This window comes from Sturnira hondurensis, unplaced genomic scaffold, assembly GCF_014824575.4.
Source record: "Sturnira hondurensis isolate 20B ecotype Veracruz unplaced genomic scaffold, ASM1482457v3 Scaffold0021143, whole genome shotgun sequence".
Lineage (NCBI taxonomy): Eukaryota > Metazoa > Chordata > Mammalia > Chiroptera > Phyllostomidae > Sturnira > Sturnira hondurensis.
Window position 1 is genome coordinate 17,444,223 of NW_028093774.1, and position 25,877 is coordinate 17,470,099.

Sequence of the window (25,877 nt, forward strand, 5' to 3'; positions counted from 1 at the left end):
AGAAATGTTAAATGATATTTTCACCTTTGTTTTCTACCAGGTGTGGAGGGGTGTGGATAAAAACAGCTACCAGGGCACTTACCTAGTCATAGGGTCGTACAATGTCTAGTGTTTCTACTTCTGCCAATCAGTAAGTTTTCTCGTCATTGATTTCTTCATCAAAAGGGAGTTTGCTTGTAAAGAGCAGTAAGTGAACAGCTTAATTAAACACCCCAAATACTGACAAGTAGGTGACTTTAATTTCAACCATCAGTTTCTTCTCATGAGGAAATGGTAATCCTTCTCTAGCCATCCCCTAGTCCAAGGGTTTTATCAGACGGTCTTTGGTTCCACTGTGTACTCTTTGTCTCTGTAAGGTCAAAAAGATACAGGGTTTTTCTACAGCGATAAAGCACGTTACACAGGTGCCGCTCCATTAAGAGTGCTTATTTGTGCCCTTTCTCTTGCCTTTGCCTTCCTTGTCCTCATGTGTTTGTTGCCATCTGCTGCTCCTGCTCCTCTCATGCCTTCTGTCTCTGCTGCTTTCGCCCCACCCCCACCCGTGGGCACCCTCATCGGGATCAGTGGGGTGGTTCCTTCCCCACAGGTTCTGGGGAGGGAAGGAAGGCAAAGGGCTTCCTGACACAATGTCACAGGAAACCACTCAGAGGAAAGAAATAGGCCTCTCTCTACCTTTAGTGTTTCTGATTTTCTCACTTTTTATTACCTCTGGGGCAGAGGAGTAGCCCTCTGTTTATTGCTTTAGACTTTACCCTACCCACACTTATGGATAACACCAGTTTCATTTCTCTGTCATCTCCTAGATTTCAGAACTGAGTTTATTTCTATTCATATTGCTGTTTACCCCACACCCAGGAATTTAGGCCATAACATCCTTCCTTACTTGGTATCTGTGGGGCTACTCACCCCCACCTTTTAAACTAATTCTGAAGGAGGAAAAAAAGTCCTGTGCCATCATTTAAGGATGGCTTCATTTACATGACAAAAAGTACTCGTTTGATTAAGAATCAGAAAAGGAAATTTATGAAGACTCATGCCTGCCACTCATCACCCTTATTCCATGCACTTGGCTTCCACAGCCTTGATTTCCGCCTTTATAGTATGCTGGTGTTTTAAAATGTGCTCCACCAGGCCTGCAGGGAGGATCCTAAGCTCATAACCATTTAGACTTTGCTTCGGGGCACATGATCTCTATTGCATTTTGTCTCTTTTGGAACATGTATGCCTTTTAACATTTTTCTACTGCAGTATACTTTCAGCCACTCAGATTACTAAAACTAAACACCACGCCTCTTGCTTCCATTCCCTGGTGCCCTCTCTTGCTCCCCATTCCCTGAGTAGGGCCCTTCCTATAGCCATCAGCAACCCGATGCTGACAAAGGGTTGGCATGAGGCTCTGGGGATAACAGCATCATTTTTAATACAGTTTTTATACAATTAGATTTACTCTGAAACAACTTCATTTTTGGAAGAAAAATGTATAAATCTAGTTAAGGTTTATTTCTCTAATTTCTAAATAACTGACTTAGAAAGCTTTGTGAGTTTAATCACTGAATACAACCGGCAGAAAATTGCTCCACTTCTTTTAGAAGCAACATCCTCTGGTTTGTATGTTTTCTTCTCAAAATTGATTCTAAAATTGAGAAAAACTATATATTTTTAGATGCCCTGACTCAGTAGGGAGACTCGCACTTTGTGAGCAATTGTTCCAGAAACTCTAGAATTCAAATTAAAATCTCCTCAATGACATATGGGTGAGATCTGCTGAGATTTGATATATACACTGAAAGGGAAGCACACCATTGATGCATTTATCTTGGCACCAAACAGAAATGGAGAGTTCTGATCGATTATTGTCAAATGGTTACTGCACATTCTGCACTTCACTCATAAAGTGGTCCTTCCGAATTCTCAAAATACAAACTCAGCCTCACACTAATACTAACTGAACCCTTCACCTTGCACATCTTACTGTGGCAATGAGACAAATAAAATGGATTGGAGTCAAAAAGAAATCTTCAAAAAAAAAGGAGAAGGAAAAATATAAACACAACTTATACACAAAATTGCAGTGCCTAAAATATCAGCCACTGCAAGGAGAGCAGGAGCGCAGGCTGTGTTTGCTGCTCCAGGCAGGCGGCCAGGCGAGGGGGACAGGTCAGAACAAGAGGTGGGAAATTAGGAGAAAGACCTGAGTAAGATTAGTGTTCAGAGCCTGAATACAAAGAGTATGCATCTGTTGCGAAAAAAACAAACCATTGTGTTGAGTTGAATGTTGAAATAAACCATCCCTGAACAAAATCTATGAGAGCTTCACCCATGCATGCATGTGAGATCCAGCTTCTATACGAGAGACAGAAAATGAGGGGAAAAAAAAACAAAAAAAAAACGGGGCCCGGAGGTGCCAGTCAATGAGGATTTCTGCATTTTCCTTGGCAGTCCACAGTATGAATCCCTAAAATGAACATCAGCACCTGGAACCCGGTTAAGTCTCAGGAAATGTTCTTGGAATAAGAGAATGAAGAACAAGGAAGAGTGAAAAAAATATTCACGGATACACAATCATCTTACTTCATGAAATTTTCCTGATTCCAACGAGAACCAAGCCAAATCAGACTCTATGAAAATGTTCATTTGTTTAAAACCCCTCATGTAACAGAGGAAGAAATATATATTCTTTCAGGTTGTTAGGGATAAGAGAATAAATCTACTCTTCAGTTAATGGTCTTTCTTTTAGAATGACAATAAGACAAAAAAGTTGTGATCTACATTTAGGGGGCTTGTACCTCTTGGATTGATTACAAAGAGTGTTTGTATAAATAATAAAGGTAGAAGAATGGGTACATATCATTACTGCATCAACTGAATTATTTATCTATTGAGCATATAATATGTTCAAGGCAGCTTCAGATCATGCAAATCATACAATGTCAGACAGCAACATGAAAATTTTAGGTTATGCTGACATAAGATGCCACTATATGTATGTATAGACCTACAAACTACATAACTAATAGCAATAAGTACAGTGGCTTGGCTATGATTGAGAGCACCTCAATGTTCATAGCAGCATTATTTATAATACCCATGTGCCCATCAGTAAATGAGCAGATCAAAAAACTGTGGTACATTTACACAATGGAACACTACACGGCAGAAAGAAACAGAGAACTCCTACCCTTTGTAACATCATGGATGGAAATGGAAAGCATTATGCTAAGTGAAATAAGCAGGGCTGTGAAAGACAAATACCACATGATCTCACCTATAAGTGCAACCTAATCAACAAGACAAACAAGCAGGCAAAACAGAACCAGAGACACGGATATAAAAAACAAACTAACAGTAACCAGAGGGGAGGGGAGAGGGGGATAACAGGACAATGTGGAGGAGGACTGAATGTGGGAGGTGGGGGGTGGGTAGGGCAGGGGAGAGTAAAGGGGTGAACGTGAGGACAACTGTAATTAAACAACAATAAAAATTCTTTTAAGAAAACAGAAACTCTAGGAGTCTATACATTACCTCTTCACCCGATAGGTCACAATAGAGCATGCCTACACTGATAACATGTTTGCCTTTCTTTACAATGTTCAGATGGAGAAATTGTACTCCTTTATTTAGCAGTCTTACCTAGAAATCAATCACTCTAGTAACTTTGCTTGTCTCTATAAACTTTGTGAGGTCTTGTGTTTTCCACTTAAATCTCTTTTCTCGTCCCCTCAGGTATTTTTTTCTGCTTCTTCCTTCCATGAGAAGAAACACTGTCCTTTGGAAGCCACTTATTTGTAATTTAACACTTCAATCTCAGTTCTTATCTATAATTTAATTGAGTGCTTAATCCCAATCCCTTTAGCCTTCTAAAATCCATATGAATTACAAATGGTAAAGTACTTTCCTGAGTGGACTTTTCTATGTCAGGAGTTCACTGTACATAAGAGAATCAAACTAAAAGGTAATATATATTTGCATCTGAGAGCCCAGAGACCATTTTGAAATCACACACATCCATAATAAAGTGGCCTTAGCCAAAGTGACTGAAGGAGAAATTCCTTCTGTTAGTGTGTCCTTTAACCAGTTCCCAGAGGACATCCTCAGAAATTGAGATGGATGGTACTATAGTTCTAACTGCTAAATGGTCATTAATTTTCTGCTTCTCTGGCCATCACATATGGATCTGATAAGGACTAAGCCACAAACCTTTGTATGGCCTATGTATAATTTCAATTATCCAGAGGTCCAGGTGTAAATTTCTTTACATATTGACTCATCACACTTGCTTCAACAAATGTATTGAAACCAAAAGACAAGATCTCATAGGAAGGGGATTACTCTTTTTGCCTCCTTTCTTACCGTGGTCTGCATGAATCTAATGACTTCTAAAGCCCTATAGGAATTTGTCAAGGAAGCTGAACAGACAAATGGGGGTGATTTAATCACCCCCCAAATCTATACCCTTGCCACCAAAACTCTTATTTCTCTATTTTCTTTTAGTTCCCATTTAGATTTGCAAAACTGATATCAAAAGATAAAGTCACAAACATGGTATTACCTAATCAAATCTGTCCATTTTCAAGATAATAGTTTCATTTTAGAACACTAGTCAGCTTTTATTAAAATTATATCAGGGTCCAAACACAAGGACAAAAGAACTCATGAAGTCAACATATTTTTATGAGTTCTGCCTTTTAACATCAGTATTTATTTATCGTAATGCTCTCAGGGAGAAAAAAAAATCCCACCAGGACCCAAAGATGGTCTCATCAACAGTCTTATCAGTGATGTTATTGGGGCAGAAGCCAGTCAACTCTGATGACCTGGAAGAGTTTATTCTTGCCCTGAGTAACTGACCAGAGAGAGTAAGGATCTCATTTCATAGGCATCTATTAAACTGCCAAGGCTAGCTTTAGGATTTTATAGCTATCCATTCTTGAACAACAACAGTGCTCAAAAGATCCTCTTTTTCAGCAGCAATACTGTGACAGTTTAACCACCATCATCATTATCACCAGCACCACCACACATTCAGCACGTTTTATGTCTAGGTTCCATTCTTACTCAAAGAGATAAATACAATAATTATTCCTGATCACAGCTGAGTAAACTGAGAGTTGAAGTAAATTGTCCAAAAACACATAGTTCATTCATGGTATTAGACAAAGGTGAACCCAGGCTATTTGGCTCAAGCCCCCCTTGCTCTTTGTAATTGCACCAAAATGCCTCTATCTACTGGGATTCCAAAGTAGATAAACAGGATTGTAGGAGGAAATCACACAAAGGCACTATAATATACTGCCAGTTTTGTACTATACCCCTTTTTACTAAAAAAGGATTATATAAAATGCCACTATAGCAGATTTCTACTAAAAGATTTCTAGTATAAGAGGTCACTGAAGTTCTGAATGACAAGGGTTCCTACATACATCTGATGTGGTGGAAGGGCGGAAGAAAAGCATCTTTGGCTGACAACGGGCTCTTGTTTGAACGCGTCACAGCAACATTTCGAAGAGCTACTTTGAGAAGATGAATAAGAAGTTTGATGACACAATGTGTTTGGCAAGGGTGAGAAGAGACATTCACACATTGTCAATAGACATTTAAATCTGCACAGCCTCTTTGCAGTGCAACTGATAATATTTATCTATATTTGTAATATCTGTTGACCTAGCAATTCCACTTTTAAGGATAGATCTAACAGATATCACTGCTCACGCATGCAAAGACTAATGAAGAAAAATATGCACAATCTTACTTTTAGTCGTAGTTAAAAGCTGAGAAAATCTAATTTTATAAGTATATTAGTAGTGTGATGATTTAATCAAATAGTGTATCCCCATTGAGATGTAATATTTAGTAGCCATTAAAAACAATAAACTAGACCTTTATATTCTTCAACAGAATAATCCTTTAAGACACTTTAAGTAAAAAAGTAAAATTCAGAAGAATGTGTTAACATTGTGTCAAGAAGGAGAAGAAGAAAAAGAAGAGGGGAATATAGCAATAAATATATATTGTATACTCATATATTATCTCTGAAAAAATATTTAAAAACATAATTTTTGTTGCCTTCAAGAAACAGAATTTAGGGACTAGGATTGGGAATAAAACGGAGAATTTTTATGTTTGCCTTTTGTTACATGTATGATTTTTAACTATTTAAAAAAATAAAGTCATTTTGAATTAACATTTATTTAGAAGAAACTACTATAACTCTACATATATAAATAAGTAAACAATAGGAAGCATCTTGTTATTTTACTGAAATCTGGCTATTATTGATACTATCAATAAACTTACACTTGGTGCATTTTAAATGTTACAGTAAATCTAAAGCATTCCAAAAAGAAAGTGAATTATGTATTATGTTTTAGAAATCAGGTTTCAAGAGCTAAAGTGGAACATAATTATCTAATATGGAAATAGAAAGTCTAGGCATGATGTTGGTAGTTTGTAAGTAATATTACACATAAGACACCACATAACGACTTTCTATCTCCACGAAATCTCTACTAAGAGAGGTGGTATGGTCAAAGCCAACGGCTGACAGTTCATGGTTATTCAAATCTTGGAATGAGGACCAGACATGGTTCTTTAATTCCCTTCCCAAAAGACCCCTAATAGAGATGAAGTCAGCTTTCCTGGTTGACCTAAGGTATTTCTGAGTTAAAGGAGTGAGCCAAACAGTTCAGTTCTGGGATTTCAGGATAAACCAGGCCTAAAGGTGAAGCCACATTTCTGGTACCACAGAGAAGGAAGATGGAGAAAAACACAGAAAGAAAACCAAAATTCCAGTGTAATAAACTGCAGTTTACCAAGTCATGCCTAAATTCCACAAGAACCCCTCCACAATGCTGACTTTGCCCTAACACTGAAAATCGAGTATGCTAAAAATTTAAGGGCAGAGAAGCTAAGGCGAAAAGCACAACCAGACACTAGGCAAACAGGTGCAAGAAAAGAACTATTTAGTAAATACTATTAATCTTCTGGGGTATGATTTGGAGAAATCATATTCTTTGATGTTATTTTCATATAGCTGGTATATGATCATGTGTTTCTATGATGATTCAATGGTGACAGAGTCTATGGTAAGTGGACAAGATTACCAAAGCTCCACAAATGAGTGCTGAGGCTCATTTATTTTTGTATGGCACTCTACTCCTTTTCTCCTCTATGTCTAAGGAAGAAAGTGAACCTTAACCTTACTGCAGATAAAGTAGTAAGGCTTCAAGTTCAAAATAATAAGGGGGGCTCTGGCTGGTGTGGCTCAGTGGATTGAATGCCAGTCTTTGAACCAAAGGGCTGCCTGTTTGATTCCCAGTCTAGGGTACATGCCTGGGTTGTGGGTCAGGTCGCCAGGAGGGATGCATGAGAGAGGCAACCACACATTAATGTTTTCTCTCCTTCTCCTTTTCCCTCCTGTCCTTTCTCTAACAATAAATAAACAAAATATTTTTTAAAAAGTAATTAGGTGGGTTCTACATATATGTAAATTATCAGTCATAAACAGAAACTCAGAATTTCCATGTGATAGATACACCCTTTTTTGGAAAGATTAATAAAATGGCCACACACAGAGGAATTAGCTTTCAGAGGAGAGAAAGATTTGAAAAGCTGGGAAGACTGATATTCATTAACATGTGTTCATTCTATTCATTCATGCTACACTCATATTTAACTTACATGAGTTCACCATATTCATTCAAGCCATACTGTACACAGCTTGAAAGGGATAAAGCAAGAGCTAGGAAATTACAGGACAGAGTCACAGTCAGACAAGGGAAGAGACAACAAACCATTTTACAGACTTTTACGTGAGCCAACACCCATGAGACCAACAAGAAAATCATACCTGTTTCAGAACTGCACGCCTCCTAGGGTACTGCCCGCCTCATAGAATTGGAACCATAAGAACAGGTGATGTCCTCCATATATTCTCCAGAAATCAGCCCTGTTTTCTTTAGCAATGGGCCAGGTCTCCCTGGAGTTCACTTCACCATGATGACTGCCAACTCTGTGGCTCTTTTGCCATTCGAAAGCCCTAAGCTGGAAATTTCCTTATTACACATTTCTAAATATTCCTGCCAAAGGATTCAAGCCCAGAGATGTCTCTGATCCAACCAAAGACCTCGATTTGCACAGTCTCTAATATATGTCTGGTGACAGTGGCCAGAGAAAAACATACGGTGTGGTACGCTTGGATTTGGTAAGTAGTGGTAGTGAGACTTGGAATGAATAATGACAAGCACATCATAGATATGTGGATAAAGGCAAAGTATTGGAGAAAAGAAGGCACGAAAGGGAGGAAGGCAGAGAAGCTGATTAGAAGTGTTTTGGCTTCTTGGAAAGATTTGGCTGGCACAGCTGGTCTACAGGCACAGACAGGGCTGGCCAGCAAAGCTGAAGGAGGAGGCTTTGCCTCAAGATTATGGCCAGTGGCTTCCTCTTCATGCTGGAACATCACCCTTTTTTCCCATGCTTTTCTGTCCATTAAACAAGAGCGGCAAACAAACCCTTCGAGACAGCCATTTCCCTAAACAAACAACATCTTGCAGTACATAAAAAGGAAAATAAAATAGATGATGTCATTCAGTATTTTACCTAACTGACTTTTCAAAGGATGAGAATTCAAAAAAAAAAAAAAGAAAGAAAGAAAGAAAAATTACTGGAGAATTCTACTCAAACTTGGTTATAGCTGAAATCAGTATGCCCCTTCCAGAGAACGAAAGAGCTCTGATGGGAAGGAAACTTTAGCAATGACACTCTGTGGCTTCTGTTAAAATGACAGCCAGAGACCAAGCTGAGGGCTAAGAGGAAAATTCTCTCCCCCTCAAACTTAGGCTACAAATCAATTTTAATTCTTGAACTCTCAAGATATTCTGTAACAGGTTGAACTATGAATTCTGCTGAGTCCATGGGAAGAACATTAAGAAGTTCTAATCACCTTGACATGTTTTCTATGTTAATTTAGTTGTACAGTCTTCTCAAACTCCTCCTCCTGAGTGCCAATAATACCAGGAGGGAAATAGAGAAGATAAACAATATAAGGAATGTATCTTCTTAAAATTTAAGAAGATTCATAAATTAAATAAGATTCATGCTTATTTGCATTCTTCTGCATAAGATGTCACTTTGGTTTCCATTCCAAGTTTTTATTCCAAATTGACAATTACACTTGACTTTAAGAACATGTATCATTTACATTATCCTGGCTACATATATATACCTCAACACTAAAGGCCTTAGATTAGTTGAAAGGATTTTTGTTTTGTTCCATTTCTATTCAACCGCTTTTCAAGCAGTGGGCACTTCGTATTCTTCCTCCAGTGCTCTCACCAATATTAACTTCCTTATCACGTGAAGCATGTATCATGAAATTCGAGAAGTGATTTCCAAAATCCAGTCTTGGCTCTTTACCTAAATCTTGAATGGAAATCAGTTATACTCTTCCTATGCTGCGATCAAAGTTGGGAACACATCTTTGCTACCATATCTCCTCTCTGTGCTGCTTTTGGTTGCTTTAAATAGAAAACTCTGGTCCAGAAAGCCTGCTCATATATGTGTCATGGAGAATAGTCACTGTCTTCCCAAGAGAAAGAATTCTGAAATTTGTTTAATGATGGGTTTCCATGGCTGATCAGATGGAATTAGTAAGACAGAGTGTGGCTAGAGCACAATATCAAGTCCTGATCAAATGATTCCCTCAGTTCTCTGTTCTGCACATAAGTCTCTGAAGCCAGACACCAGATTCAACTCCAGACAAGGTTTTTTTACCTTTGTGTTACCCATCCATCTTATTTCCTTCTGGAAACTGATGCAAAAGGAAAAGAGAAAGCTTTCCTTAGATATACTACAATTTTTTAAAAGAAGTCAGACACAAATGACTACATATTATAATGATTCCATTTATATGAAGTGTTTAGAAAAGGCAAATTTATTGAAAAAAGCAGATCAATAGTTGTCCAGGGCTGAGGTCAGGAACAGAGATTAACTGCAAACTGATGTAAGAAAAATTGGAGGGAGGGGTNGCTTTTGGTTGCTTTAAATAGAAAACTCTGGTCCAGAAAACCTGCTCATATATGTGTCATGGAAAATGAACAACAACAGTGTTCATTTAATATATAATAGTTCATATAATAGTTCATATAATATAATAGTTCATATAATAGTCACTGTCTTCCCAAGAGAAAGAATTCTGAAACTTGTTTAATGATGGGTTTCCATGGCTGATCAGATGGAATTAGTAAGACAGAGTGTGGCTAGAGCACAATATCAAGTCCTGATATCCTGATCAAATGATTCCCTCAGTTCTCTGTTCTGCACATAAGTCTCTGAAGCCAGATACCAGATTCAACTCCAGACAAGGTTTTTTACCTTTGTGTTACCCATCCATCTTATTTCCTTCTGGAAACTGATGCAAAAGGAAAAGAGAAAGCTTTCCTTAGATATACTACAATTTTTTAAAAGAAGTCAGACACAAATGACTACATATTATAATGATTCCATTTATATGAAGTGTTTAGAAAAGGCAAATTTATTGAAAAAAGCAGATCAATAGTTGTCCAGGGCTGAGGTCAGGAACAGAGATTAACTGCAAACTGACGTAAGAAAAATTGGAGGGAGGGGTGATAAAAATGTTCTAAAATGTGATTGTGGTAATATTTGGACAACTCTATAATTTAATAGAAATTATGGAACTGTAGACTTGCAATAGATGAATTTTGGTCTGAGTATCATACCTCAATAAAGCTGCTTAAGAAAGAGAAAACACCAGTCTTTGGAGAGAAAAGGATGTTTCAATTAGGCTTTTAATGATATAAATACCATGAGAAATGTCTGGCTAATTAGGAATGTTTAAACACAGCCAAATAGGACATTGCTTAATTGAACTGAAAATGACAGCAAAACTAGTAGAAAGCACTCTACTTTAGGAAATAGCTGTTCACATAGATTTTTTACATGTCTTCTTTTTTGTTAATTTATATTGAACATTTGCAAAAAAACAAATTAATATGGCTTTATTGTTTTGTCATCCTGATAATACATCTCCCAAGAAAAGTTAAGCTAGCTAGCTCTTGTGAAATATTTAATCTGATGAAACAAACAAGTAAATGAAATGTTAAAGTTGAATCATTTTGTCTTCTGAGTCCATTCCTACAGAAAGACCCTGGCAAAGAAAGAAGCAAACAATGCAGAGATAATGCAAAGACTTAGGAGTGTTAGATGCTCATCCCGTCCAATTTCTCCTCCTGGGTTCACAGGAAGACTACATTTCCCATCTTCCTTCTCATTTAGGAGGGAGCCATGTCTGACAAATAAAATAGGTGCAGAACTGATGGATGTCACTTCTAGGGAAGGCAATAAAACATACTGCATAAACATCCAAGCTCACTCTTTCCTCCCTAGGGACGACACAGCTAGAAGAAAAGATCTCCCAAGTGAGGGCCCAGCTCACAAAAGAATCCTAGATCCTTGAATTATTTCTCTGAAGAAAGCTGACCAGAAGACCTTCCCAATTTGCACGGGACTTTGCCTAAACAAAGAAATAAACTTTCTTTTGATGAATTATTAAAATTTTCAGATGTTCATTACAGCTAATCGCCCTGATTACACTAGTTAGTAAGTTATTTAATTACCTTAATGACTATAATATGCTATAGGACTTAAAGCATATTTCTTCCTTTCTTCCTTTTATCATCCAGGCCTATTCTTTCCCTGACATCTATTTTCCCTCTTCCTCTTCCTATTCTCCTACCTTACCAACTCCTGTTACTGCTCATTTCTGAGGCAGAGGAAGAAACGCATGAGCCTGTACCTACTAAGACCTTTCACCTTATTAAGAACCTTCTTCAAGAACTGAACTACTTGAATCGGATGAAGTAAAAATAGGAGGCTGCAATTCTTCATTCTGAAGAGCCAGAGAGTGTGTCAGGTCTTCAGTTAGAATGTTGCATTAACACCAAGAGCGACACTGTGCCTATTCTCCTAAAAGCAGAAACAAAACCTAAAACCAAACAGAACAAACAACAACAACAAAAACCCTACAGTGAGAAAAGCCAGGAAAGAAATGTCAGAGATGTCAGAGTTGGCAGCCACCTTCTGGGTCATGAACTTTGCTTTTACATTTCCTGAAGCTTTCCGTAGTGGAGAAGTGCATTCTGGTTGCTCTAAGGCTTTTTGTATGTTTCTCCCACCCCAGGGCTATTTTCCCCAAAACAACAGGTTACCATTTCAATTCATTTTCAAGTTGTTTCATTATCCAGGTGCCCTTTCCTCCTTTTCTGCTATAGAGCAAATTGAGGAAAGAAGACAGGACCTGCCCCTGTTCAGCAACCACACCCTGCCCTCGTCATCACCCCCGCCCTTCACCTTGTCAACCCCAGCTCCCCCCACCTCCACAGTCAGAAAGCAAAATAATTCAAACCAAAAACAGCTCATAAAACAGTAAACAAAATAAAGTCAGTTTTTCTTTGCTTTTTTTTTTAAAGAACAAAATGAAACTTGAGGGAAAACTTACTGGAGTTACAGTTTATCCTGATACAGTCTAGATGGGGAAAAATAAATGAAAGATGAAATTGCATCCTTCAAGGTAACAGCTGCAGACATCCAAAAACAATCAGTCCACCCTTCCGGGGACAGACACACGCAAGAAATGTGGCCATTTTATATATATATATACAGAATACACAAGTTTAAGGGTGGGTGTATATGTACAGTATATTATTTAGTAAAGTTGGATACATATATATATACACACACACACATATATATACACATATGTATAGAGATATATACTGGTATACATATATATCCACAATAGACACTGAGTATGCTTTTTAGTCCCCCCAAATCCTACTCATTTAGATAAATGGACTTTGAAATATCAATTTTATTAAACTTGGAAATTATTCAAAAATTTCCCCACCAAATGCAGTTTATTGTCTATTTCCACCTGCAATTGATTTTCTTAAAATTTATCTTCAAAAGTAGCATCAACTCAAGGTTTATATTAGTATTCCAAAGATGTATCATCAGTCTGACATTGTGTATCATTTTAAATAATCTGCCCATGAAGTTTCTCAGTGCAGTATTTAACCCTTTCTCTTTTTCTAAAAGCAAACCCCCTCCACCCTCTTCTTATGTCAGGCCCCAAATGCTGTAGAAATTTGCAACGGCAGATTCGCCATGATCCTTAGAGGTAAGGAAAGGGTTAACACCACCTGGTCATTTCCTGTCATAAAATGGCCACTTGCAAACAGCTAACCGCACAAACACCCATCCCAGATTTTAGAGAGGTGGGGTCGGGTGTAGGGGAAGAATTGTGATGTCATCACAATTGGTTGTGTTGCCTGCTATTGTTCAAAGGCTCCCAGACCAACCCACTCATGAAGCCCATCTCTGTCTTCCTGCCCAAATGCTCAGACTGAGTCAAGTGCCTACAGCATTCAAGGAGAAGGCGAGACAGGTACATGGGGAGGAGGCCTCGGAGGCCTTTGACACCCTGCCTATTTCACTCTGTGATCCTGCATCTTGAGGGGAGAAAACTCTTTGCTTTTATTTTTTTCATTGGGAAATAGAGGGAAGAAAGTGTGGCTAAGTTTCTCCTGCTGGTAACCAGATAAGGTACTCCATGCCAGAGAACAGGGTATCATCTATCCTTTTATTAATATCTGGTTAGAGTCATAGGCACACACAGCATAAAAGCTCTTGAGTAGAGCCAGCAGATATTAGTAGGGGACTGGGCAGGATGGTTAGAGAAATGGCTCAGATTAATTGTTACCAAGCTGCCCAGGTGAACCTAAGTTTGGTTCATGATGGTGTGAATTCCAATATTAATTTGTGTAATGTCAGATATTAAAAGGTAGCAGTAAAAAGATAAAGAAAAGGAAGAAAGTTACAGGCGAAAAATGCAGTTATAAACTGTGCTCTTCTCCTGCCTAAGGTTGACCCAATAGTTACGAAAGACTTGTTAAGGATAATGCCACCATTTGAATTTCTCAGACCATTTAAAGGGAGCAAGTTAAAAAAAGAAACAGTGGCAAAGGATAGTGAAGAATGAAAACTATGTGAAATCCAGACAGGAGCAATTTATAACACCCAATCATTCTGAGGAGGGAGACAGGAAGCTTATTTGTTCCCCAGAAGAACATCTCTTGAGAAAAATCTGGGTTTGGTTTCGTGCGGTTAGGTTTGTCATGTGTCGTCAACCGCAACAGAAAAGTGGGAGCAAACAGCCCTGGAGCAACTGGTACGATCACCAGGCAGGGGAGGCCATGCCCCTGGAGAGGACCGGGAAGGGGGAGGGCAGGGAGGGAGGAAGGGTGGGACTTCAGCTCCTGGCTGCTCAGACCATCACCCAAAGTTGGAAATGCCCCTTCCTGATGTACTGAAGGGAAAGGGGAGACAGGTGCGTGGGCACATGCGAAAGACAGAGGGAAAGAGTGAGCCTAAAGCAACCAGCCCAAGCATTGTAAACAAGGGGTGGTCCTCGCCTTTGCCCTCTGTGTAGCCAAGCATCTTATTCCTAGACCACCTGGTTTAGAGAAAGCAGTTGTGTTGGGTGCATCCTTCCAGGCTGACCCAAAGGGCTACTTGAATTGAATGAAGTGTCTTTAAACCAACGGGAGGACTTGGAGCTTTCAAGGTGGCAGACAAATGGCTATTTAATGTCAAGAAGTGAAGGATTATTTTGTTATTTTACCTAAAGAATAAGTGGTTTGAGGAGAAAAATCTACCCCGGGCCCTTTTTCATAGACTCTGGTAGAGTGGTCTTAATAGCAAAGATATATTTTTTAATGAAAAGTGAATCAGGGAAATTAGCTTGGGAGGGCAATTTCCTTTAGATCTTTCTGCCACAGCAGCCAAAGTTCTCTCTCTAACTTAGTCTTGGCATGGTGCTTGAGGGGTGAGTGTATGTATGTGTGTGTGTGTGTGTGTGTGTGTGTGTGTGTTGTTCATTTTGTTTTACTTTTTCATTTTATTTGAGTAAATGAGGAGAAATGATGATTTTTCCATACCAAAAAGTTTTGGGTTCCACATGGGAGAGACAAGTGTTTCTAGGAGTTGTGTGTCTTCAGTGATGCAAACCGTACAGTAAACTAGTCAGCAATTCCAAGTTTCCAGAGAGAGAACATCTGGAGAATTTCAGTGCCATTAACTACACTGCATGACGCTCCCTGTGAGCTTCCACCACTGAGGAAGGGTTCCAAGCACTGGATTGTAAAGGGCCATGAATGAGGCCAGGTCACATCAACAGTGAGTGATTTTTTTTTCTTTTTGCAATTTGGCTCAATTTAAGCCGGGTGCTATGAAGTAAGGAGATTTCTCTGTGAATGTTTAAAAGGTGGCCATCATGAAAAGCAGTTAGAAGTCATTAAAACTGTCACATCATTGAGCCATAGTATTGACCTGTGAAGGCAACAGATAACCCATGATGGTTTAATGGTTTAGAAACACAGGTTCTAGTCCCAGCTCTACTACCAACCTTTTATGTGAACTCTGAACTCTGAACAAAGAAGTTATATCCTTCTTTGTTTCACATCTGTAAAACTGAGCATAAAAATGCTTTCTTGATTTATCTCACCAAGTTATTATGAAATTAAAATGAGACAAGTTTTTAAATCTTGAAATATACTGTAATAATAAAATATTCTTATTCTATCTCTTAGTTCTAAGGGATCAAAAGTGATTGATCAATCGCTAACACCTTTGAAAATGTGCTGTGTGTAGGACATTTCTTGTGCCTGCTATGACCATACCAGCCTCACTTCCGAAAGCAAGAACCTTGGGAAAGCCTTGTCACCTTGACATTTGGAGATGATTACATTAGAGGAATATACACTAGGCTTTTATATTATAAGCTTAGGTGTGTGGTCAATTTTCAATAAACTGGAATAGCCTCTGTAACTGTGCTCAGAGATACAGTTTAAATGGAGTGAGAGATGGAAGTGACCACGTGCAATGAGTGCTTGGGGAATGCATGTGAACGCACTCTCTGCTTGAAGATGTGTCTTCCGTAACCAAGGAAAGGGAAATATGAATTCATGAGAAAGAAAACTTTCATGAAGAGGTTTATTTGGAGACAGAGGAGATGCTTCAAACCAAGCATGAATACGAAGAGTTCCAGAACTCTCCAGAAACAAGTTCTAGAAACACAGAGTCAGTTCTCCTTGCTAGGTCGGAAAGGAAGTTAAATGAATTCAAACCAGTAACTGTGGTGAACCATACCCTCTAGAGAAAACCACAGTCACTGTTGCTTCGGGATAAGCACAGTACTCTCTAGGGAGGGGCTCTGTTTTCAGCAACGTGTCTCACCTTGGGAGATCTGCCCTTGACTCTGTGCCTAAAGGAGCCAAAAGGCAAAAGTAAAGTTTGTTTGAAAAGCACATCTCCCAGATTTTAGTGAGAGGTTAAAATAGAGAAATAATGCTTCTAGGGACACACACACAGGATCTAAAACTACGTAACTGCGTGTGTGTGTAGGAAAGAAAAAGAACCTGTCCGTCTTCTTCCTCACTCCGTTTTATCTACTCTCACCCCCCATTTTTTCTTCTGAAGTGTGAGATTAGTCATAGTTGGCTTTCTAATCTTCACAAAACAACATCTAAAAAGAAAAAAAAATGTTGTCTGTTTTAAGGCCACATGTATTTCCACAGAACCCTTTGGGGCTGAATCATCCTTGTATCTGTCTTATTTGAAATAGATGCATAATTAAACATTGTCTTTATCATCTTTTTTCTGTGAGCTATTAGGAAGTTATACTTGGGTGTGGTTTTTTTGTCTTCTTTTCTTAATTTTTTAAAATTTCTTCTGCTGTTTTTCAGAGGAGACAATCTGCTACTGGTTGTTGGTTTTAGGTAATATGGTCCTTGTTGGTTTGCTGAAGGTGGGGAGGACAGTGCAGGGAAGGGAAGGTGAGAGGGACAGGGGTATGCCAGGCCCTGCAGGCTGCTCAGTACACTCTGTTCTCAAGGCTGTTTGCTATGCGGGCCGCAGGCTTTGGGCCTTTGAAGGGTTGAATACCATCTTTTGATTTACCATGGCTGATGGTGGGGAGGATTGGAAACTCAAGAACACAACAGAGATCCAGCAAGAGAGAAAAAAAAACAAAACCCAAAATAACCAAACACACACATATACAAACAAAGAAAAACAAAAGACACGCTGAACTCAAATGAGGTTGGACAAGAAAAAGGGCACAGTGTTGTAAAAGCTACGAACTAGAAGAACAGGAAAAAAGACATAACGAGCCACTGCTCAAAACAGTCTTCTGTGTCCTCGAGATTTTTAGGATTGTAACATAGGCATTTTGCAAGGGTGACCAGTTGATTGGGAAACAGATAAGACTGGCATAGATTCAAACCCTGCCTTTCCACCAGGCCACCTCGGGGTTCATATGGTCTTGCATCATTACATTTGTCCATTGCGTCCTCTCCATGCCTCAAGCAAGTCATCCCACTGAAGTCCTTTTAAAGAAGCTCTGTATCCAAACATTCTACACACCCAAAGAACTACAGGCTTAGAAAGTCTGGACTCAGCTATATCACTAATTCTGTCAACACAGGGAACTGACTTTCTACTGAGTAGAATTAGCAGAAATACAGGGTTGATTTTTTTTTCCTCCAAAAATCAAGAGGTCCCCATTCCCCACAGAAGGTCTATTAAAATCCAGTCAAGAAGGTAGAAGCAGGAAAGAATGTGAGGCTATAGCTAGGGAATTTCAAAAGTATCTGTTATTAGTAATTACAGTGGAAGAATGAATCTTCTCCCAATAAAGCTACAAATTTAACATTATTATAATTTTTCAATACCAAGAAAAAAATGAAGATTGGAGTAGTTGGTGAGTAACAGTGTGAGGTAACAATCTTTATAAAAAGGCCTGTTGAATGATGGATAAGGATGTCAGGAAGGTAGAGAGGGATACACATCAGAAGCCACATTCTCCTTCCACAGTGTCAGAGACTCCAACTTATGGAATTATTTCTCCAAAGGGATAATAGAATTTGACCTGAGCTCTCCACAGGGAGAAAGTATAGGGACCCCAGTGTCAACAAGGCCACCACAATTCCCCATTTGAATAGTCACTGTGGGGCCAGATATAAGGATTCCTCATTCTACTCACAGAGCTGTGTGCTATGCAGCCCCACCCTCCCATTTTGCCTCCATTTCCTGCCCTATCCCTGCCTTCAGCTTTGACTGTTTTGAGTGGTGACCAAGGAGCTGGACTTAATGAGAATGTGATTGATCAAAAGATGGACCAAAGTAGCGTGTTTACACAAAGCTAAACAGTTCCATAAAACCAGGAAAGGAAACTTAGAAAACAAATAATCTAGTAAAAGAAAAAACAAACAAACAAAGAGGAAAAAAAAACACCACTGTCAGAAACCAGAAATTGACATCAAAACCTCATGCAGGAACAAGGAGAAGGTGTTTGTTGCTGTTGGATTTTATCCTTGGTCTATTAAACAAGAGGTGAGCAGCTAACTTTCAAGAAACAAACAAAGAATTCAATCAAACCAATGAAAATCAGAAAAGAAAGGGAAGACAAGCCCAAACAGTGGCAGAGGGTACTTCATACGATACCTAGGTTAACCATGAGCTTGACGCGTCCCCCATCCAGCTCCAAACGCAGGGTGTCGGCAGAGTCCCTGGAGGTGGTAGCCACCAGCAGCCCGTAAGCTCGCTGGGACATGAAACGGAAGGACACATCCTCTGCCTCGGTGTGCATGACCATGGGCATGATGATCTTCATGTACATGCTGCCGTCATAACTCAGGATGGACGCCTCTGCAGAGAAGGATGGAGGAGACTGTTAGGGTGAAGGGTGTCAGTTTACCTTTGCTTCCAGTGTAAGTAGGGAAGGATGGAGGCGGCACCAAATCTGTAGGCAGGTGACTTGAGTTTGCTAGACCGCCACTGCCCCTTTTAAGAGACATGACCTTCAGAAGATCACTTAAACTCCAAGGTTCTATTTCCTCAATGGCAAAAGATGAGTATTAGCCCTACTACGCTCACAGGTTTGTCATGAGCACCAAATGAAATAATGGATATGAAGGCAATTTGCAAAAGCGCAAGTGCCCCCACAAACCGTAACAAATGAATTTCTGTATGCTGTAGATAAAATGAAAGTACATTTAAAATGCATTAAACAAACTTAGAATCCTGTAAGTATATTTAATGAAGACAAGAAGGAGAACAGCAATTTATAAGCACCACAGCAAACAAACAGATATTTGTCAGAGGACTTCTAGAAGAAGGGAAGAGCAGCAGTACATACAACCTGATCCCCATCATGTACCTATGGTCAGGCACTGTAAGAATTTGCTCAGCCCATTCAAAGAAGATGGAAAGAGTTGGAGTTACAACAACAACAAAAAACTAATGACACCCTTCAGAGCCAGTCGTTCTACTTTTATTCAAATAGCACTTCTAAAGGAAGAAACAAACTCACTTTTGTTTGAGCCCTTCTGCAGTCCAAGCACTTTGGTTATAAGCCCCCTCACTACTCCCCTCCCCCAGTATGTTATCTCAATTAATGCTATCATGCAGATCTATTTATTCCTACTTTCGAACAGAAAATCCAGGCTCTTCAAGGGGGATGTTATCCTCCCCAACTCATACAGCCTGGATTTTAACCCAATAGATCCGATATCAAGTCCAGGACCTGCTTTGCAACAGCATGTTGTTCAAAAATGTGAATTTGTTTAGCCATTCACTTAGCAAACATTTTTAGAGAAAACAGGGAGAGGATATCATTCGCATTCCTAAGAAACCAATCTGTCATTGAGCTCAGTATCAGGAACTGAGCAGGTCCTTATAAATATGTGCCGTTGCCAAATACTTGCTACCTACCTACAGGCACTATGGAGAATACACAAGTTGTAACAGCTAAGGCCCCTGTTCTGAACAGAGACCTGGCCCCTGAAGGTATCTATACTGGAATATAAAAACAGTTAAGTGACACAGGAAAGATACATCAGTAAAGGCAGTGGCATTCAGGAGACAGAGGCTGTGGCATGCAGTTGAGTAGATGGGTAGAGTCTGAGCTGATCTTGGGAGGTGGGTGGGGTTTGTTTTAAAGAAGGGATGGCATCAGATTTGATAGGTGGATAAAACAGTACTTCTGTACACATGAAAGAAAGGAGAATGCTCAGATGATGACAAATTATTCAACTAAAAAGAAGCATCTAGCATAGTTTGATAGTTAGCAAAGATAATTTGAGATGGGAATAAAGTCAATGGACTTTGGCAGGCACTGGGAATTAAGTGAATGGTCTTAGATTATGAGCTACTCTGATATACTCAGTTGTGATACTGTGTGCCAGGCACTCTTCCAGGCGTTGAGGACATGGCAGTGAACAGAAGAGATGAACATCTCCTGCCCTGACGCATACACCGAGTCAAAACAGAAAGAGATCAGGCAGACCCCGGGGAAGGTTCTCATCATTTCGCCTGCATCATTTCCATGCCCCCACCCTACTGACATAGCACACAAGAGTCCATGAAAGGCAGGATAAATGCACTCATTCCTGGGAAGCAGCCATCACCTAGGCGATACCCATGACGTGTTAACAGCTGTACATTTCAATTTGAAACCTCTAAGGGATCGCAGATAAAGGTGTTCGTGTTGCAGACACTATTACCATAAAAGACATGTGATAAAGTTCTATTTTTAGATGGGAAGCATAATCTAATTTTAACACAGGCTCCAGATGTGAGGGGGAAAAAAACTGTTTTATCTCCTGATAGAGCAGAATCACAAAAAGATCAATAATGATAGCTAAAGTTATTGAGCATTTACTATTTGCTTGGTGCTGTTTAGGACATTATATGCATTTAAAAGACATTAAATTGTCACACAGGCACCATGAAGAAGGAAATATTATTTTATAGATAGCAGGTCACACAGCTAACCAATGGCAGAGCTGGGAGCTGAACATAGGCAGTCTGATTCTCTCTGCTGAGAGAATTGTCAGAGAGCATAATGGGAGCACAACATGTTTCCCGAGAACCCACAGCCCATCTTTAATGCTTCATGGCAGAGTGTGGTGTTCTTGTGTATGTAAATACCTATGTATCTTTCTGTGTGTACACAGACACATACATAATAGACACCATTATTTAAAGTTTTATATTCTTTATGAACACATAAAATTATATAAACATAGATAAAACATACATTTATAAAAATATATATAAATATGCACAGTGCTCACTGTCTGTATAATTATGAGCACCACTGATCATAACTGGGTACCATCTATTGTGCACATCCATACACAATATATGGGCCCTTCTTTTTAAGAGATATTAGGGTATTCATGGAGCTGTGAAATGATTAATTCTACACCTTGAACTTAAACCTATTCCAAAAGTAATGGCCATTTGTATTCCTCTGGATATGCATAGTGCCAGAACACGTATATAAATGAATGCATCTTCACACCAGTGTTGGTAGTATCAGAGAATAAGTACCAGGTGAGTATGCAGTTAAACAGCTAATGGTACAAAATAAAGTGTGTATCTCAATGTGTCTCTCTGTCAGTATGCTCTATTATTAACCTGACAATTTTAAGAGGATGCAATGAAGCAGAAAATTTGATATAGGAATCAGCCAAAACAAAATCTCTTTCAGGACTCATATTAATGTGCTTAAAAGGTTTCAAACACAAGGAGTACCACAAATAGAATACTTAATTTGAGGGAAAACTAGCCTAACAAGGAAACCTGTTCCATCTATAACTTACTGGGTTATTGAATATTGATAGACGACATCATGGGATGCTTCCGCAATGGTTCTTACAGTTTTCCTATTCTTCCTTTACTCTTTTATTACCCTTTTGGCTTAAGTGAATATTTCCTGGCATGCTATTTTCATTCCTTTAATGACTCTTAACCATATTTTTTGAGCCACTTTCTTAGTGGTTACTCAAAGGCTTGCAACATACATCTTAGTTTATCAAAATCTACTTTATACTTAGGCTAACTTGCTTCCAGTAAGACACAGAACCTTTGCTCCTATATAGCTCTCTGTGCTTCTTTCTTTTTCTGTTATTATTGTTATTCACATCATGTCTATGCATGTCACAAACAATACACTGTTGTAATGTTTGCTTTATAAAAACTTGCGTCTTCTTAACAAGTGATCAGGAGGACTAAAGTATATTTATAAAGTTTTTTTTAGTGAAGCTTATTATTGAGCATCTCTGTCTCTCTTCATTTCTTCCTGTGGATTCGAGTTACCATCTGCTGTCATTTCTTTTCTCCAACATAGCTTCATTCTTTTGTATTTTATTGTCAAATATATTTTACAATTCTCTTACAGGCCCAACAATATAATTTTATAGATAGTTTTAAGAAATTTTAAAAATCTTTTAAGAAAAGAAAAAATGCATAATTACATTGCCTTTTATCATTACCTACATAATTTCCTTTACTGAATGAAGCTCTTCTTGTTCTCACATAGATTCAAATTACTGTCTGTTTTCACTTCCTTCCAGCTTGAAGAAATCTGTTTAGTAGTCCTTATAAGGCAGGTATACTAGCAATGAATTCTCTGTTTTTGTTTACCTGGGGATGTCTTTTTGCTTACCTTTTGGAAGATAGCTTTGTTGGATATAGGATTCCTTGTTGACCGTTATATTTCTTTCAGCACTTTCAATGTTGTCTTTCTGCTGCTGCCCTCCATAGTTTCTGCAGAGACATCAGCTGTTAATCTTCTTGTGGTGCCCTTGTAGAGACGCATCACTTTTCTGTTCACACTTGCAAAACTTTCTCATTGTCTTTGGCTTTCACCATTTTTACTATAAAGGATCCAGATGTGAATCTCCTTGTATTCATCTTGCTTGGAGTTCAATGAGCTTCTTGGATGTGTAGATTAATATTTTTCATCAAACTTGGCAAATACTCAGTCCTCAATTTCTAAAATATTTTTTCTGTCCCTTCCTCTCCTTTCCTTCCAGTACTCCTATCATACATATGTTGGTATACTTAATGGTTCTTCACATTTCTCTGGCATACTGTTCATTTCTCTTCATTCATTTTACTTTCTTCTATTCAGATCAAATAATTTCTATTGATCTATCTTCAAGTTTGCAGATTTTTGCTTTTGCCAACTCAAATATACATGTTTTTTCTCCAAATAAAAATTTTGAATTTGAAAAGTTGAAATATATATAAAAATTTATATCTATCTGTGTGTCAGTAGGTGTGTATATTTGTATTCGTATTTATGTTTATATTTATATTTATATTTGTGGCCTCTTTATTAACACAAGGTATATCTGGAAAAAGTCCAACAATTGTTAATATAAAAAGAATAAGGATGCTGGTTAAGATGGCGACAGAGTAGCACGGAGGGAACCCAGTTCCCGTGTATCTGGTAGAAAATCCGGGTGGATCTACCGAAGAACAGCATAATCAACCAACAATTCCCCAACATTTATGAAAATAAGAGTCCACAGAGTGTGACAGAGGAACCAGACACCTACTGGTCGATGAGGACTCCAGAAGGCGAGTGAGGACAAAAGTGGCTGCGTGCCCTGGGCCTCTTAGGCTGTGGGCTGCGCCTGAGCGCACCCAAGGCGGGCCACCTCCGGCGGAGCGTGAGTACGATCCAGAAGCGGCCAATCTGGGCACCATCAGTGGGAAACAGAATCCCCATCTGAATCCAGGGCCGGTCGCCTGTGGCGGAGGGAACTCCAGAGGCCCAGCACCGGGTGGGCAGGCAACAGACTCCTTGGAAGAGAACTGACTCCCCCTCTCCCCGTCTAGGCGGGCAGGTTAATACCAGACAGAGACCTGTGGGCTTAAGTTAACTAAAGGGGGCAAACTGTGGACTCGGTGGTCGCCAGCCCGCCAGCCCGCCAGCCCACCAGCCCGGGGAATTTAAGAAGGACGCTGTCCTTGCCGGTCTTTTGGGATTGGGCTTGGCTGAGAGGCAGGCTTTGTGGAGAAGTCCCTATTGGAAAGTGAACTGAGGTGCTCTTCGAAAGCAGGTTGCCTCGAGGCCCATCCACCCAGCAGCCATCCAGAAGAGGGGTGGGAACACCTGGGTCCCGCCAGGGAACTGAGAAGGATGGTGCCGGATACCTCGGGACACAGGCAGCCTCCTGGAGTGTGCGCGCCCACAGCCCAATCGCCAGCCTGCTCACGTAGGTGCCTGCATACCTGCCCTCAGAGATGCCACTACCAGAAAAACCGGTTTGGACAGTTTGAAACCAACAAAGGAAGGGTGCTTTTTTTTCTTCTTNCGAAAGCAGCTTGCCTCGAGGCCCATCCACCCAGCAGCCATCCAGAAGAGGGGTGGGAACACCTGGGTCCCGCCAGGGAACTGAGAAGGATGGTGCGGGATACCTCGGGACACAGGCAGCCTCCTGGAGTGTGCGCGCCCACAGCCCAATCGCCAGCCTGCTCACGTAGGTGCCTGCATACCTGCCCTCAGAGATGCCACTACCAGAAAAACCGGTTTGGACAGTTTGAAACCAACAAAGGAAGGGTGCTTTTTTTTCTTCTTCTTCTTTAGTGTGTGTGTGTGTGTTTTCCCTTCCCCCTTTTTTTTCTCTCTCAACTTCTTTTGTAAGTAATCTTATATCTTATAAACTGTATTGTTGCTCTACCTTTCAATACTCTGTCCCTCATTTCTTTTTCTTTTTCTCTGGTTTTAGTCCTTCTGTTCTTCCCAAATTTTCCGCTTATTCCCCTTCTCTCCTGACTTTTGTGTGTGTGTGTGTGTGTGTGTGTGTGTGTGTTGGATTGTTTCTTTGTGTGTTGCTTAGTCTTATTTTAGGTGTATTATTATTTTTTGCATGATTCTTACTCCTTTTTTTAATTTTAAGAATATCTTTGTATCCCTCCTCTTCCTGTACAGGTTTCTTAGTCCTGGCTGGGTATATTGTACTACCTGACAGGTTCCCACTGCTCTTTCCTCCACAGTGTATTGCTAATTGTCTATACTTCACTTGCTTTCCTTTGCTATACTACCCAAGCTCTATAACCCCCATTTAGACAAATCACACAGAATCTATCACGTGAGTGTTGCTAATATTATTGTAAATAAGAGCTGTTCTATACAACAGTAATACTTCATAACACATCTCTCGGACCTTAGACCACCTTACAGGTGCCTGAATTCTATTACTCTATTTGCTCACATGCTACACCCAGTTACTAACCTGTACTCTAACCTTACTTCAAATCTGACCACCCACAACCACACTGCTTTCTAGATACAACTCACAAGCCCCCCTTCCCAACAAGACACTTAACTTATGTCCATCCTTTCCTAAAAGTGGCAAGCTGGGTCAAAGAGTACGGTTAACTCTATACATAGCCTAAAAATTGTCTATTTCTCCTCTGCTGACTGTGTGTGTAAATAGCATAAAATAATCTTCTGCTATCATAAACCATTTTGCCTCCCCCTCCAACTGATCACACATGCACAATAAAGAAAGGAGTAGGTGGAAGCGGAGAACACCAAGATACCTGCAGGAGACTGCACCACTGAATCTCACAGATATCCTACCACAGAAGTTCACACCATAAACCCAGGGAACCAGAACAGATCAATTTAAGAAGTGGAGGACAACAAGAAGAGTATCACAAACAATGGGAAGACAAAGAAACAATCCCCAAATGAAAGAAAAGGAGGAAGCCTCAGAAAGGATGTTAGATGAAATAGAGGCAAGTCAACTATCAGATGTGGAATTCAAAGCACTGGTTATCAGGAAATTCAAAGAGCTTACAACGAGCTACCAGAAACTACAGGGGAGCTACAATGAACTCTCTGCAAACTATACCAACATGAAAAAGGAAATAGAAACCATCAGTAAAGGCCAAGAGGAAATGAAGAATACAATTTCTGAACTGAAGAACACAGTAGAAGG

General features: G+C 39.6%; 1 protein-coding gene across 1 annotated transcript in view; it reads right to left on the reverse strand.

The window, feature by feature from the left end:
* Positions 1 to 25,877, reverse strand: part of NRXN3 (neurexin 3) — a 1,509,805-nt gene that overhangs the window by 905,342 nt on the left and 578,586 nt on the right. Inside the window, exons 11-12 of the mRNA XM_037031267.1 lie at positions 18,577 to 18,780; positions 12,512 to 12,538 (exon numbers count right to left, since the gene is read on the reverse strand). Of these exons, the coding sequence (XP_036887162.1) occupies positions 12,512 to 12,538; positions 18,577 to 18,780 (231 nt within the window). The remainder of the gene's footprint in view (positions 1 to 12,511; positions 12,539 to 18,576; positions 18,781 to 25,877) is intronic.